Source organism: Schistocerca americana, chromosome 1 (genome assembly GCF_021461395.2).
Source record: "Schistocerca americana isolate TAMUIC-IGC-003095 chromosome 1, iqSchAmer2.1, whole genome shotgun sequence".
In the NCBI taxonomy this organism is placed as follows: Eukaryota; Metazoa; Arthropoda; class Insecta; order Orthoptera; family Acrididae; genus Schistocerca; species Schistocerca americana.
Genome location: NC_060119.1, coordinates 787,041,975 through 787,056,931, shown reverse-complemented (window position 1 = coordinate 787,056,931; position 14,957 = coordinate 787,041,975). Strand labels below are relative to the sequence as shown.

At 41.7% G+C, this 14,957-nt stretch overlaps 1 protein-coding gene across 3 annotated transcripts in view; it reads left to right on the top strand.

Moving 5' to 3' along the window:
• Positions 1 to 14,957, top strand: part of LOC124612406 (centromere protein I-like) — a 367,802-nt gene that overhangs the window by 159,262 nt on the left and 193,583 nt on the right. For all 3 annotated transcript variants that reach the window (XM_047140617.1, XM_047140609.1, XM_047140600.1), the window contains exon 9: positions 313 to 467. In XM_047140617.1, coding sequence (XP_046996573.1) covers positions 313 to 467 — 155 coding nt within the window. The remainder of the gene's footprint in view (positions 1 to 312; positions 468 to 14,957) is intronic.

Below are 14,957 nucleotides of genomic sequence, written 5' to 3'. Positions count from 1 at the left end.
GTGTGCGTGTGTGTGCGCGCACGCACACGTACGTACTGTAGCTCGACAAAGCATTTATTCTGAAAGATAGCAAGTTTTCTTTCTGTTTTGTGTCATAGGCGTGACACAACACTTCTGCTATGTGGTGAGTGGTCTCCTTTACTCCTAAATTATTTAATAGTGTATTTCTGTTTCCCAGTTGGTGAAACAGGAATAAATGGAGTATGGCGAAGAGACATGCAAATGTATTTGTTTTGATTTTAAATAATTAATATGTTGTACTGTATGATTTGGTACTGCTTTCAGTTCAGGTGATAACTAACTTTTCCTCAGGTTGGAGCCTTTGGCACGTTTTGAGCTGTCAGTGGAGACACCTAATGTGACAATATCATTGCTTCGGAGTGAACTGGGCAGACATATGCTAACGTTTCACCAGAATACTCTCCTTTTTTGCTTCAGTTATCAACTCCACAACATACTTGATGAAGGTCAGTACCATAAAATTGCATTAAATCTGTATTGTAATGCATGCCATGTCGAAAGATGCTTCTGCACAGGGAAATGGGGGGGGGATCTGTAATAGTGGGGTAAGGGAAGTGTGGAGGGGATGAACTTGACTTTAATTAGGTGGCAGAGGAGGAGTTGGCACCTTCTGTGTTGTCAAGCTTAGCAGGCTGTTTCTGTTGAAAACAATGAATGAAAGTGAAGCATGGCCACAACACAGTGTGGCAGAGAGAATTTTATCATTGTCCAGTGCTGTTCATGTCAAGGCACCTGGAAGAAGACTAAATCACATTGGTTGAAAAGGGCTGGTAGACAGAATGTACCAAATCTGTGCCACCCTGTGACATGATGAATAAGGAAAATAATCAGTTAAGTAACGCTGGAGGTCAAGATACAGGATTGTTATTGTACAATCAATCTTCCACTCTAAAGAAGAGTGTATACAGAAATGAAACTTTCTGGCATATAAAAACTGTGCACTGGGTCACTATTCCAACTCAGACCCTTAACTTTCACAGACAATGCTGTTAGTGATAGATTCATTCACACACACGCCATGGTTGCACACAAACCTTAATTTTTCAGTACACCCTGTCATTTTTCAGACTTCACAGAGGCCCTCCTGGTTTATTCGATTAATGCCTCCAGCATGTTATGGGGAATGACTTAACCACTGTCTAAGAATCTTTTCGAAAATGCAAATTTTACTGTACACCAGAGCATAGATTGTATAGAAACACACTGACAGTGTAACTATATACTGGGCGATGACTAAAATGCAAATTCTGGTTATACCTGTGAATCTGTCTGAAGATTCCTTGCATCCCATCTTAAATATTCAGTTCTTTCCAAGAATGAAATGTTCCCTTTCCTGCCATTCAAATTCAGCAAATGTTTCATTAGAAATTTGTACCTTGCTGTGTTGACAATACAAAGGATTTATATTGGCACTGTTAAATAGACTGAGATCTGTAACTGTCAGTAGAATGTAAGAGGTGTGTGCAACAACATTAGAAATAAGGGAAACTAATATGGCATGAAGGGGGTGAAAACAAAGCCCAAGCAGACATCATTTTGAAAATGGGTGGGCGAAAAAGGAAGTAAGTGGTCAATTACATATTGCCTGGACTTGACAAAAGTACAAAATTTATATTCTTTCATCAGAATGTAGTATGATTTCCGAATAAAATTAGCAAATTTGAAATACTCTGGTCTGTTGATCTGAAGGAAGTTTCTGTTATATGCTTAAGTGAACATTGGTCAGGCAGTAGTATGCTTGCAGTTTGAAACTACAAAAATTAACTCTATCCTCATCATTCTGTAGAATATCCTCTGCCCATGATGGGACAGGCATTTTTTGTTGGAAGTAACATGAAATATTTGTGCTTAAAATCCTTAGAGATGCTGCGAAAGTAAAAAGGCTGTAATAACAGCTACATACATTGCTTCACTAAAAGCAATTATAATTTGCCTGCCCAGAAGCCCAGATAAGGCTTACATATACTCCTACAGGAACTAGACGGTGCACTCAGTAAACTTGACGCTAATAAGAAAAATCTAATATTATGTGGTGATTTTAACGTAAATTTCCAGGAAAACTCAAATGAAAAAAGCAAAATCTCATGACCACACTGCCAACACATAACTTACAGACCACTATAAACTCTTCCACAACAATGACAAAAACACATGTAAAACTATTAACCAGATATTTATAAACACAGATAATAATGGCTTCCAGACTGGAACAGTTCAAGTGACCATAACAGACAGTATATTGCTTTCCATACAATACCCGAAACAACAGTGCAAACAGATTCAGTTAAAGAACAAAAAATTCTAAGTGAATAAAATGTGGGCACTTTCAGACAACTGCTAGCTAAGGAAACATGGAATGCAGTATTTGAGCTTGGCAGTACATGTGAAAAGTCCAGTAGATTTGTGGAATAAGTTTCTTCTGCTGGCAATTTTTGCAGCATGTGTATATAAATTACAGTAGTTCAAAAGAAAAACATGTTTTGCATGCTGCTCATTAAGTTTTGTTATTTATCTTGTGCACTCAGATGCATTTCACTTTAGTTACAAGACATCTTCAGGTGTTTTCTTGAAATATTTTGCACATACAGGTGATCATTTGCACTTACAGGTTATAAATTTAAATCTGTTTGTTGAAGTTTTCGTAATAAAATGTAAAGGTACTTGCAGATCAGCATCTAATTCACTATTTTTAAACCAAACAGCTTTCTCTCATGTGGCAAACTGCTTGTGAGTTAGTACTTTTCCTTTTGGTCACTGTTTTCAATGTATAGCATTTTGACTGCTGTATACTGTATGTATATTTTCATTTGTTTCTGTAAGTGTTTACAGCTTTCTCAGGTTTTACTTTCAACTGTTTTATCTGTGACTATATGTGTGCTGATGTAAGTTCTGTGTGTGTGTGTGTGTGTGTGTGTGTGTGTGTGTGTGTGTGTGTGTGTGTGCAGGGTGAGCACAAAGTCTTGCCCTGATTATAAAAATTTATAACAGAATAACCGTTTCATGTAATAAGTTACATTTGATGCCGTTACATAGGTTAGTGTCCCCCCCCTGCGCGTCCGGGGGTTAGAAAAGGCCTGAGGTATTCCTGCCTGTCGTACAAGGTGACTAAATGGAGTTTCACACATTTTGGGCTTTATGTGATGGTCCCCTGTAGGGTTTGACATCCATTCTTCAAAATTTTTCCGAAAAGTGAGCCAGTTCGGGAAGGGCGCCTTACAGGGTGCATTGTGTCCATCGCGCATTGAGATCTTTAGTCCACTTTCTCGTTGTCGCATTGCAGTCCTGCCCATTCTCCATCTCTTGGACGAGGACACCTTCCTGGGTGCATTTTCCACCATGCACTATGCAGTGTCGATTTCTGCGTCGACGATGACCATGGACTACTTTGCATCTGATATCCAACACGGTAGCCAGTCTGTTGTGGTGGGGCCACCATGTACCCTGTTAGTTGTAGCCCCCTGACCACATAGGGATCGCTCTGTCGATGCCTGCACCGTTAACTCTCCACGTATGCCAAACAGGAGATGCCCATCGCCCTGGGGCATTGGGACTTCTGGCAATGGCCATCCTGCCAGGTGGCCTTTGCTGCAGCTGGGTGGCGCCCGTGGTAAGGGCCTCTGATTGGAGTGGGTGGCATCAGGGCAGATGACCTGTGATAAAGCATAGTCCATCATCACTTGCTGGTAGTGAAACACCAGCAGTCTCTAAGCGATTCAACACACAGAAGTACGTCCTCAAATCGTTCCCCTCTCTAGCCACACCATGGCAGGAATGTCAGGCTAAGAGTGGCACCGGGTCTTATTCACCCCAGTACCTTGTATGTTTGAGAGCTGATGTGGAATCTTCCATGACAATGAAGCCTCAGCTTTTTGTTGAGCATTTAGGGACAAGTTTGTGGAGGTGGTGGGCTTCTCCTAAATGAGATCTGGGTCAGTCTTGATCAAAACAGCATGCTCTGCCCAGTCACGGCAATTACTCGGTTATGACAAGCTGGCGGATGTTTCTGTAACCATCACACCCCAAAGAGCTTATATAGATCCAGGGTATCATATTTCATAGAGACCTTCTTTTGCAGTCCGATGATGAGCTGCACGCCAATTTAGAGTGGCGAGGTGTACATTTCGTCCAGCATGTCCACTGGGGTCTGAAGGATAATCAGGTTGCCACTGGTGCCTTCATCTTGGCCTGAGGGTGATACATTGCCCGAGAAGTTCGAGGTGATGGTCTACGTATGTGATGTAAAGCCCTATATCCCTCCCCTGATGCGGTGGTTTAAGTGCTGGAAGTTTGGCTATATGTCTTCCCACTGTACTTCCTGTGTCACATGCCGAGATTGTGGATGCCCATCAATTTCTAATACTCCATGTGCCCTGCCTCCCATCCGTGTCAACTGAGGAGAGCACCATTCACCTTGCTCACCAGACTGCAGGATTCTCCAGAAAGAAAGGAAAATCATGGAGTACAAGACACTGGGCAGACTGACCTACACTGAGGCTATGAGAAAATTTGAACGCCTGCATCCTGTGCATATGACATTGTCCTATACCGCCGCTGCAACAGTTCTGGCACCATCAGCTCCACCAACCCAGGTCACCTCTCAGAGCCAGAAGACTACAACTGCCCCCTTGTGGTGGGGGGGGATCTCCCTTCCTGTTGCTCCCGCACAACCTACTTCTGTAGCAACACCCCCCCCAACCATCGGGGACGTCCGTCCCCACTTCTAAGCCGGAGAAGCGTAAATCTTCTTCGGCTTCCCTCGCTAGGAAGGGGTCCATTGGGTCACTCCCTTCCCAGGTTTCTTCTAGTGGGAAAGACGACTCCCACCAGTGGCTGAAGAGCCCAAAAGCAGCTGGTTGTAGAGCTTCACGCTCATCCTCAGTCCCAGAGACTGAGCCAGTGAAGTCCTCCCAACTAGGGAAACCCAAGGAGCAGCGAGAGAAATCCGAGGAGAAAAACCCTAAGACCGAGGAAACTGCGGTGGCACCCACACCACCACTACCTACAAGCTCTGCGGCTGAGGATGGGGGAGGAGATTTTGGCGTCTGCTGAGGATCTAGATGTCACCTGACCCTCACACACAATGGATATGGACTGCTCAGGCAATAAATCAGTGGCAGCAAGTGACTCTGAGGCGTAAACTGCCTCATTGAATGTTCCATGTCTTCCCAGTCTCACAATGTCATCCTACAGTGGAATAGCAGAGGTTTTTTCCACTGCGTGGCTGAACTATGGCAACTATTAAGCTATACACATGCTATCTGCATTGTCCTCCAGGAAACCTGGTTCCCAGTAGTGCGGACCCCTGCCCTCCGCAGCTATAAGGGATATTACAGGAACCGTATCGACTATAATCGAGTGTCAGGTGGAGTTTGCGTTTATGTCCTAAACTCGGTCTGTACTGAAACTGTGCCCCTTCAAACCCCTCTTGAAGCTGTGGCTGTCAGAATAAGGACGACATAGAAAATAACTGTCTGCAATGTATATCTTCCTCCATATGATGCAGTACCCCTGAATGTATTAGCTGCACTGATTGATCAACTCCCTAAACCTTTCCTACTTTTGGGAGACTTCAATGCCCATAACCCCTTGTGGGGTGGTACCATGCTTACTGGCTGAAGCAGAGAAGTCGAAACTTTACTGTCGCAATTTGACCTCTGGCTTTTAAATATTGGGGCCGCCACACATTTCAGTGTGGCTCATGGTAGTTACTCGGCCATTGATTTATCAATTTGCAGTGCAGGACTTCTCCCATCTATCCACTGGAGAGCACATGACGACCTGTGTGGTAGAGACCACTTCCCCATCTTCCTGTCACTGCCCCAGCATCAGGCACATGGACGCCTGCCCAGGTGGGCTTTGAACAAGGCGGACTGGGGAAGTTTCACCTCTGCTGTCACCGCTGAATCTCCCCCACACGGTAACATCGATGTGATGATGGAGCAGGTGACTAGCAAAATTGTTTCTGCAGCAGAAAACGTGATCTCTCGCTCTTTAGGGTGCCCGAGGCGTAAGGCAGTCCCTTGGTGGGTGCCGGAAGTCCCTGAAGCAATTAAGGAGTGTCGGTGAGCTCTACAGCGGCACCCTTCCCTGGAGCACCTAATAACCTTGATACGGCTCTGTGCCCGTGTTCACTACCTTATCAGACAACGGGAGGAGGAGTGTTGGGAGAGATACGTCTCCATCATTGGGTGCCATACGTCACCTTCCCAATTCTAGGCAAAGATCAAACGTCTTTTTGGGTACCAGGCCCCAACAGCTGTCCCCAGTGTTACCATAAATGGCGAGTTATGTACCGACTCAAACGTGATTGCCGAGCACTTTGCTGAACACTATGCTTGAGGCTCTGCGTCGGAGAATTACCCCCAGCCTTTTGCACACTCAAACAGCGGCTGGAAGGGAGCGTCCTTTCATTCACTACATGCTGCAGTGAATCCTATAACACCCCATTTGAGTCGCGTGGCTTGCTGGCTCCGTGTCAGGGCGGATTCCACCAGGGTTGCTCTACCACTGATAATCTTGTGTGTGTCGAATCTGCCATCTGAGCAGCCTTTTCCAGATGGCAACACCTGATTGCCGTCTTTTTACACTTACGTGATGACGTCATATCCTTGCCACAGTGTATGAGTGGGGTCTTTGGGGACCACTCCTCCGCTCCGTACTTTTAGTATCCAAGTTGGTGACTCCCGTATCCAGGAGAAAGGAGTCCTGCAGTGCTCTGTAGTGAGTGTGTCTCTATTTTTAGTGGCCATTAACGGTCTAGCAGCGTCTGTCGGGCCCTCCGTCTCACCTTCTCTGTATGCAGACGACTTCTACATTTCATATTGCTGCTCCAGTACTGTTGTTGCTGAGAGGTGCATCCAGGGAGCCATCCACAAGGCACAGTCATGGGCTCTAGCCCTCGGCTTCCAGTTTTCAGCAGCAAAGTTGTGTGTCATGCACTTCTGTCAGCGTCTTGCCGTTCATGCGGAACCCGCAATTACCTTAATGACGATCCACTCACTGTAGTGCAGACATATCAATTCCTAGGACTGGTTTTCGACGCTCAATTGACTTGGCTCCGTAATCTTCGTAAGCTTAAGCAGAATTGCTGGCAGCACCTCAATGCCTCCATTGCCTGAGCATTGCCAGTTGGTGTGCAGATCGCTGTACGCTGCTGTAGGTCTACAGAGCCCTTGTCCAATCCTGAATTGACTATGGGACTGTGGTTTATGGTTCGTCAACACCTTCAGCATTGCATTTACGTGACCCTGTGCACTGCTGTGGGGTTCGATTAGCGACAGGAGCTTGTAGGACGAGTCTGGTGACCAGTGTACTCGTGGAGGCTGTTGTCCCTCTAATGCAGATCAGACGTGCGCAACTGCTCACCAGTTACACCACACATTCATAGTTCCCCTGAGCATCCGAATTACAGTCTCCTTTTCCCACCCATGGCAGTCCATCTCCCGCATCGGCGGCCCAAATCGGGGCTAACGATTGCGGTTTGTGTGCGGTCCCTTCTCTCCGAACTGGATTCCTTTCCTTTACCACCTCTACTTGCGGTTCATTCATGTACGCCTCCATGGTGTACGCCTCGGCCGCAGCTTCGTCTGGACCTTTTGCATGGCCCTAAGGACTACATTAACGCAGCCGCTCTCCGCTGTCACTTCCTCTCGATTCTTGACGTGTTCCAGGGCTCTGAAGTGGTTTACTACCAAATGCTTTGAAAGGATTTGAATGCGACTCTCACCAGAACAAAAGGAATCAGCGAGCCTCATGACAGTTAGGTGTGCTTTTGGAGAGGCACAGAATGCGGACAAAGGATGGCAGCCCTTCAAGAGGGAAGTGGGGCTTATTTCCCCACATCGCTCTTCTCCTCTCAGACAGTCTAAATTCTGAATCGCTTACTGTCACAATCAATTGTCATGATTCAGTGTCCGCATAATATATGATCAGTCAGTGTAAACAGTGAGTAGTTAGTCAGATTCACTTCGTCATTTAATAGTATCTGTCTTTTAGCCTTCGTTTTGTATATGTGGTAATTTTCTTGTAAGGTTAAGAAGTGTCTTTCATTATTTATTCTAACTAGTTTCATGTCGTCCCCTCTTCTAGTAGGTGGTATGGGGTCCCCTGTCATACCACACTTACCCACCATATCTTAGATAGCGTAAAAGAGGAAACGGGATGGAATCATGGTTGGTAGTCACAGTTTATAATTAAGACAGTTTACTGACATTATGCCTTTTAAGGAATTTGACAATTACAAATTGTGGACGAGTCACTAGATAAAGCTTTGCAAATACAGATAGAAACCCAACGTATTCAGTACTCAAATAAACAGTCCCTTAAGAGAAAGTTATAAAAAACTTAATGTGCCTGGCAGTTATAGAAACCTTAAGCATACCAATTATCAATTACTTCACATAGCCACTTCATCACACTCCGTAAAACCAGTTATTAAATTAAGATGGCCACACTTAACACTCTTCACCAAAATACCCTTATAAAGTTACTATTTCAATCCGTTAAAGAAGCACTTGTTAAAAGGTCAGTTACAAACTTAACGTTGCCGTGCACTAATACCCCTCACTTTATTTTCCCTTATTAAGAAAACAGAATTACAGACAAAGTGCAGAAATTCAAACTCCCATATAGGATTTCCCTCAAGATACATATAATATAAACAATTATCAATAAAGGGTGACTTAATGACAGTTCAACACTAGTGCCAAGCCAAGATCCAATTACATAACATGATAGAACCACTTACATAAAAAACTACAGCAGAAACACTGATCGTTAAAAATGAATGTTCACGTGCTCACAAGGGAACCCTCCATACTGTAAATCACGGATTCTGATGCGCTTCAAATATGTGGGTAGAGGCACTTACCTTGAGTACCTGGCTATCCAGTTTTTTAGCAACGGGTCTTGGTTTTTCATAAAATCAGTTATTTTTCAGCGTCCACATTGCTTGATGTGCCAGAACAATATTGTGGGTGATACTTATCATAGAAACAACCGAAGCACAAATTTTCGTAACACCACGCGCATTTTATGAAAGCAACCATCTTGCAGGCACATGGTTTCTTCCTAAGCGATACTGGGAAACACAATTCTGTTCCATTCAAAAAGATTTCTCTTTCGCCCGCTAATTTCGATGCAGACCGTGCATATTTAATCATGCTTTCAAAATTAGGGGCAAAACACCGAAAGGATGTCGATAAAGAGTGCACTTTGGTGGGATCACTTTTAGGGTGCAGGTGCTTGCTTTCCTTTCATCAGTGAATAGATGAGCGTATAAAGTTGAATTGGTTTGCCCTCCTCACGAATTGTTAATGTACAAAAAATTTTTCTGTCCCACATACGGAAGAACTACAGAATGCAAAAATTCTTCATCACCAGTTTCATGAACTTGCCGTATTTTATGCAGGACAAGACTACATTTCCGTATTTCCCGGTTAAGTTGTCTACTCATTTTTTAACGTTAGGACCAAATTTTACGGATGATTCTTGCATACATAAAAAAACATATGGGATCACTTTTCCTGAAGCTGTTGTGGTATACTGGGCCATATAAGAATGAGTAGTCTTGTTTGAATCTTTTTTTCGGACAAGAACGGTTTTCGTTCCTTTTTCCAAAAGTGATCTATTATACGTTGCCTGATACTGGCAGCCAGTTCGATCAGTGTCGATTACAAAGTCAAGGTCGAAATTCTCCATAAGTATTCTTGTTTGTATGCGGAATTGTTTGGCAGCTGCTAAAACTTTGTGATTTTTCTTTGCTGAATCTTAAGTTTTTTCTTAAACCGCTAAACCCAAGTATGGCCGGCCACGAAATTGAAGCTTTCCGATAAAAAAGGAAGAGCAGCGTTCATCTCCCACTGCTGTAGAGTTCTCCATTGTCACTTGATCTTGGAATTTTTTTTTATTATTTTCACAATCTATTAACTTTTTTACGATATACTAGACATATATATCAAGTCAATATGATTTACCTGTTCCAAATTCTACCCCGCTTCGACGATACTTTCATAAGTCTCACAATCAATGGTCCTCCATTTAATGAGACGAATTCCACCCCGTTTTACATCATCTTTACATCAATATAGTATCGATTTATGTTTCAATTGCGAAACACCATGAGACTACAGACTTTTCAAGTTCCATTTAGAATGAGCTGCTGCAAAAGCGACTGCTTTTTCCTTGTAGGACAGAGGCACATAATCTGTTGGTTCTGACATGATCTCTTCGGGAACGTAATTGCCATCTTCCTCTATCCCCCAACATTGCAAAGAGAAGAGTCTTTTTTCCCCCCATTCTTCCGAAAGAGAAAATATTCATAAAAAAGTAAAACTTACCGCATCATATTCTCCCAATTCATCTTCTTCGTTGAAATCTATCAATTCATCATCAATAATGATCTGTCTTTCGGCCAAGAGTTTCTTTATTGCCATACATATCTCATCGCCAATTGCAACAGAATTGGCAGAGATCCCATTTCCCCTTTTGATTCTCCGTTCAGCTCCTCTACTTGTGGATCCTCTTCTGGCTGCACTACTGCAGAAAGACTTGGTTCTTCCATTTCACAGAATTCTTCTAACACATGGCACTAGAGACGCTTTGTGAGCAACTGACACTGTAGTTAGATGCGACCGTACAGGTATGCAACTTGCATCCTCATTGGCCGAAACTATGAACTGGGGCTTACGTTACGGCTAACGGTATTCAGGGATAGGGGACTATAATGACCGAAGATCTAGTTCAGGTAATACAAGAAGCGACCGTTGTATGAACATTTGGAACTCCAACTACGAACAACAAACGGAATGAATATTTAAAAAATATTAATAACTGAATATATCTTTAAAATTTCGCACACCTTAAACTGTTTGTTGATATTCTTTCAAATAAAATTGAAAAATTCGGTCGATTTTGGAAAAATAAAAATAAAATAGAATACAGTAGCAGGATTCAAACACGGTACCTTCATGATGGTAGCCATTAACCTTACCCCTGCGCCATGCTGACCTATTTGGCACATTGGAAATATTACATATATACAAACCACGCAACAAACTTTAAAATTGATTTTCTCAAAAACCAAGGCGCATCGATAAAAAACCGAATACCCAGGTACTCTGGGTAAGTGCCTCTACAACATATTTGAAGCACATCAAAATCCATGATTTACAGTATGGAGGTCCCCTTGCCAGATGTGATAATAAAAGTCTGCTAGAAAGAGCTGTGCAAGGAACTCAACAGATGCTATGCAATAAAAGTTTAGCCAGTTGCCAGTCGCTAATATTTAAGGAAACAGGCTCGTATAAGAACAGGTTACATACAATATATATTTATATATCTACCAGCTTAACCCGCCTTGGAGGAAGGAAGATAAATACTAAACTTTGGAAGGCGGTATGTGAACAACTCCTGGTAGTTCTTAAACACTGCAGGCCTAGACCTCGGAAGACATTTCACTCCCCGCCAAGGCACTGGCACAATCAAAGGTTTTTGCGCAAATCACAAAGACATTCCAATAACTCTGAAACATAGAAACACTCGGTCGAACCTATAGCTTGATATATGGGTAAGTGTGTAAAGGAACACGTCACACTACTGACAAATTCGTAACTTTGACCATAAGCATTTTACCCATGGACAACTGTATTAATAGAGTGCAGGCTTTGAAAACGCCAACATAAAATCATTTGATTACAAAAAACACAGAGCACTAGTAAAACTTCTGAGAAAACTTTCAAATAACGGCCACCATTTAACTGGGCCAACTGAACTCTTCCACCATCTTAAAGTTCGACTATGAAAGTCTCACCATAGTAATAAAATTTAAATGCCTCCAAGTGCATCAGTTAACAAAACACAATTATGACCACTTACTACATATCACGTACACAATACGAAAGAGCGAGTTCCACAGCTTCACTTCAAATTTTGTTCCCAGTGAAGTCACAGAACTTGTATCTCCAAGCTGCCCATGTCGCCAAACGCCTGACCAATTTAACATCACAACATATAACGGTCATCACCCTCATTCGGCAGCCATTGACACTCGTCTCCCAGCGAATGTCACGAGATCTTGAGGGTTACCAGTCGAAGGCTAACAACCCAATCCTTCGCCTGCCAACCCAGAAGATAAGACATGCAAAATGCAAAGATAGATTAGGTCAACCACAATCAATCTCAACAATACATGAACAAAATAACACTGGCGCCAGCTCGCCACGGCTCAGAAGATTTGTGATTATTTTATCTTAAATGGTCTGCAGAAGTTTGGTGATATGTTTTGAATGTTCTGCTGGTTTGCCCAACTTATCTTCAGTCACATGTGCTGCATTGTAGTTGGTATATTCCTGCTTTTTGGTAGATGTCTTTGTCTTTGGTTATTTATCGAATGCACTTTTGAATTGAACTGTGTGTTTTGATAGTTATGTTTATGGCTTGTCTTTTGAAAGTGCTTGTTATTTTATGTGTGAGTTAGTGCTTATAGGTCATTGTGTACCATCTTGAATTTTTCAGGTATTTGTATTTCATTGTCGTTGAGTTGCCGTGTGTTGGTTTGTTTGGTGTTTTGTTGTGCCGTTGTTGCTGGTTGAGTATGTGTCATGTTTACTGACAGTATTTATTGTTTAATTTTTTTTGTTTAACTTTGTGGCTAGATTACCATTGTTGCTATTTGTGTGATGATGTCTAGGATTTTCTGGTAGTATTCTGTGCTGAAGGGTATTGCGTTGAGTCTACGAAGGATGTATCTGACTGCTGGCTGCTTGTGAGAGTGTGGATGATTTGTAGTCTGATGTGTGATAACAGCCATTGTTGTAGGTTTACAGTAAATTTCAAAGCTATGCTGATTGTTTCTTTTTTGATGGTTATATCTAAGAAGTTTATTTGGTTGTCGTGTTCTTTTTCCATTGTGAATCTTATCTTTTTTGCGTTGTGTTTATATCTGCATGGAGCTGAACAATTTTTGCTGGAGGTTCATTAGTTACACAAAGGATATCATCCATAATTTGATCCACTAAAGTATGTTGTAATTCTTTGTGATAACATTTTAAAAAATCAGATTTTCTACATGAGGTTTATGGAAGTGTTGGCTAAGGCACCTGACACTGGGGATCCCATTGGTAGCTCATCTTCTTGTAAATAGTACTCATTATTAATCTGAAATTAGTTCTGTTCAGTTATCAGTTATTTGTGGAAATTATTACTGCTACGAAACTGCATTCCTAATGAAGAAATACAGACTGAAGCCTAATAACAGAAACAAGTGTTGGATCACATCTGAAATTAAGATCTCAAGTAAAGAGAGAGAGAGATAACTGTATGATATTATAAAAACACAGCAGGTATGGGATGAATTGCATGCTTACTATAGAAAAGACAAGGTCATACGTAACAGTTATCATAGAAGCAAAAATGAAGGCAAATGTCTTTTATATTCAAAACAAAACAAAAGCTATGTGGAAAGTCTTGCAACAACAGACAGGTAATGTCACTATGAGAAATGTCAATATCAAGCTATGTCTTGATGAAGAGAAAATTACAGACCCAAGGAAAGTGACAAATATCTTCAACAACTATTTTACAAATGTTAGTGGGCAACTAATCAGTAAGATTAACCCAGGTAACTAAAATACAGCAGCACCATCATTTAAGATCAATAGCTCTGCTATCTGATTGTATCTGTATCCAACAAATGAAGATGAAATTTTGACTGTAATAAAAACCTTAAAAACGAAACAGTCTTCAGGAGTAGCTGGCATACCTGATAGAATAGTAAAAAGGCATATTGAACTCAATTTAAAATGACTGATACACATTTATGCAATAGTTCACTAGCATCAAGGACCCTCCCCTCTTGTCTAAAAATTGCAAAATTGAAAATGGAATACAAAAATGCTGTGTAAGAGCGCAAGAGCACGTGAATGCCCTAACTTTCGACATCTTGTGGATTTATTGTTATTACTACTTGAATGCTGTTAAACATAACATATATGCTACAATCTTAAAGATATAGCACTTAAATCTACTGTGGTGCAACTCCTTTGGACTCTGTGAAACTTGACATCAGGGTTGCAAGCACACCTTCAGTTGTGCAAGTTTTAAGGAATTTTTGCACATGCGCAGTTCACGTGACATCATTGCCTTACAGGCAGAATGCTTATGGATTTGATAAACAACGTGCACGGTTCATGATGTGCACAGCTAGCTCAAGCCACTTGACTAGAAGTTTACGTCAAAAGTAAAAGAGCTCATGGAAAATAAAACAAACATTCTTGATAGCAGTGCCAGAACTAAACATGAGTGGTATGCAGTCGTTTATATGAGGTGAAATTGTTTTACAGTGAAATTTGTGTTTGTGTGCTATTGTAGGAATCCATGTTTGAACCATGCAGTTTAAAGTAATTCCCATTACAGTGTGCTCAGTATCCTTTATGACCTCTTCTAAATGTGCTGCGCATACACACAAAGAATGAGAAGACCACAGGTGCCTGAACAGAAGCAAGTATAAATGAATCTCTGTTGAAATTTCCTTTAACTTCTTGTGAAACACAACAATACTCATTTCTATCCAGAGTGGAAGTGAAAGCTGGCATCAGCACTGCAACCTCAGAAGTTAATGGAATGTTTATGTTATGCATATACAGCTAATATTTGTGGTGGAATGGTCTATAGCTGATATCTCTTCTTATTCCAGTTTGTTAATACATAACAGAGATGTTTTTTGGACTCTACGATTGTCTGATCCTAGATCAAAATCATTTATCTTTAATGCAATATATCGATACAGCTGTGTATTTTGTAATGCACTTAACCTTCATTAAAGCTGTACAAAACCACCTACACAAAACTTTTCAATTAGTTTTAAAATTCACGGCAGTACACATCCAATGAAACCACCGTAAATACATCGACATTTTAGGAGATTCTCTACCATTATT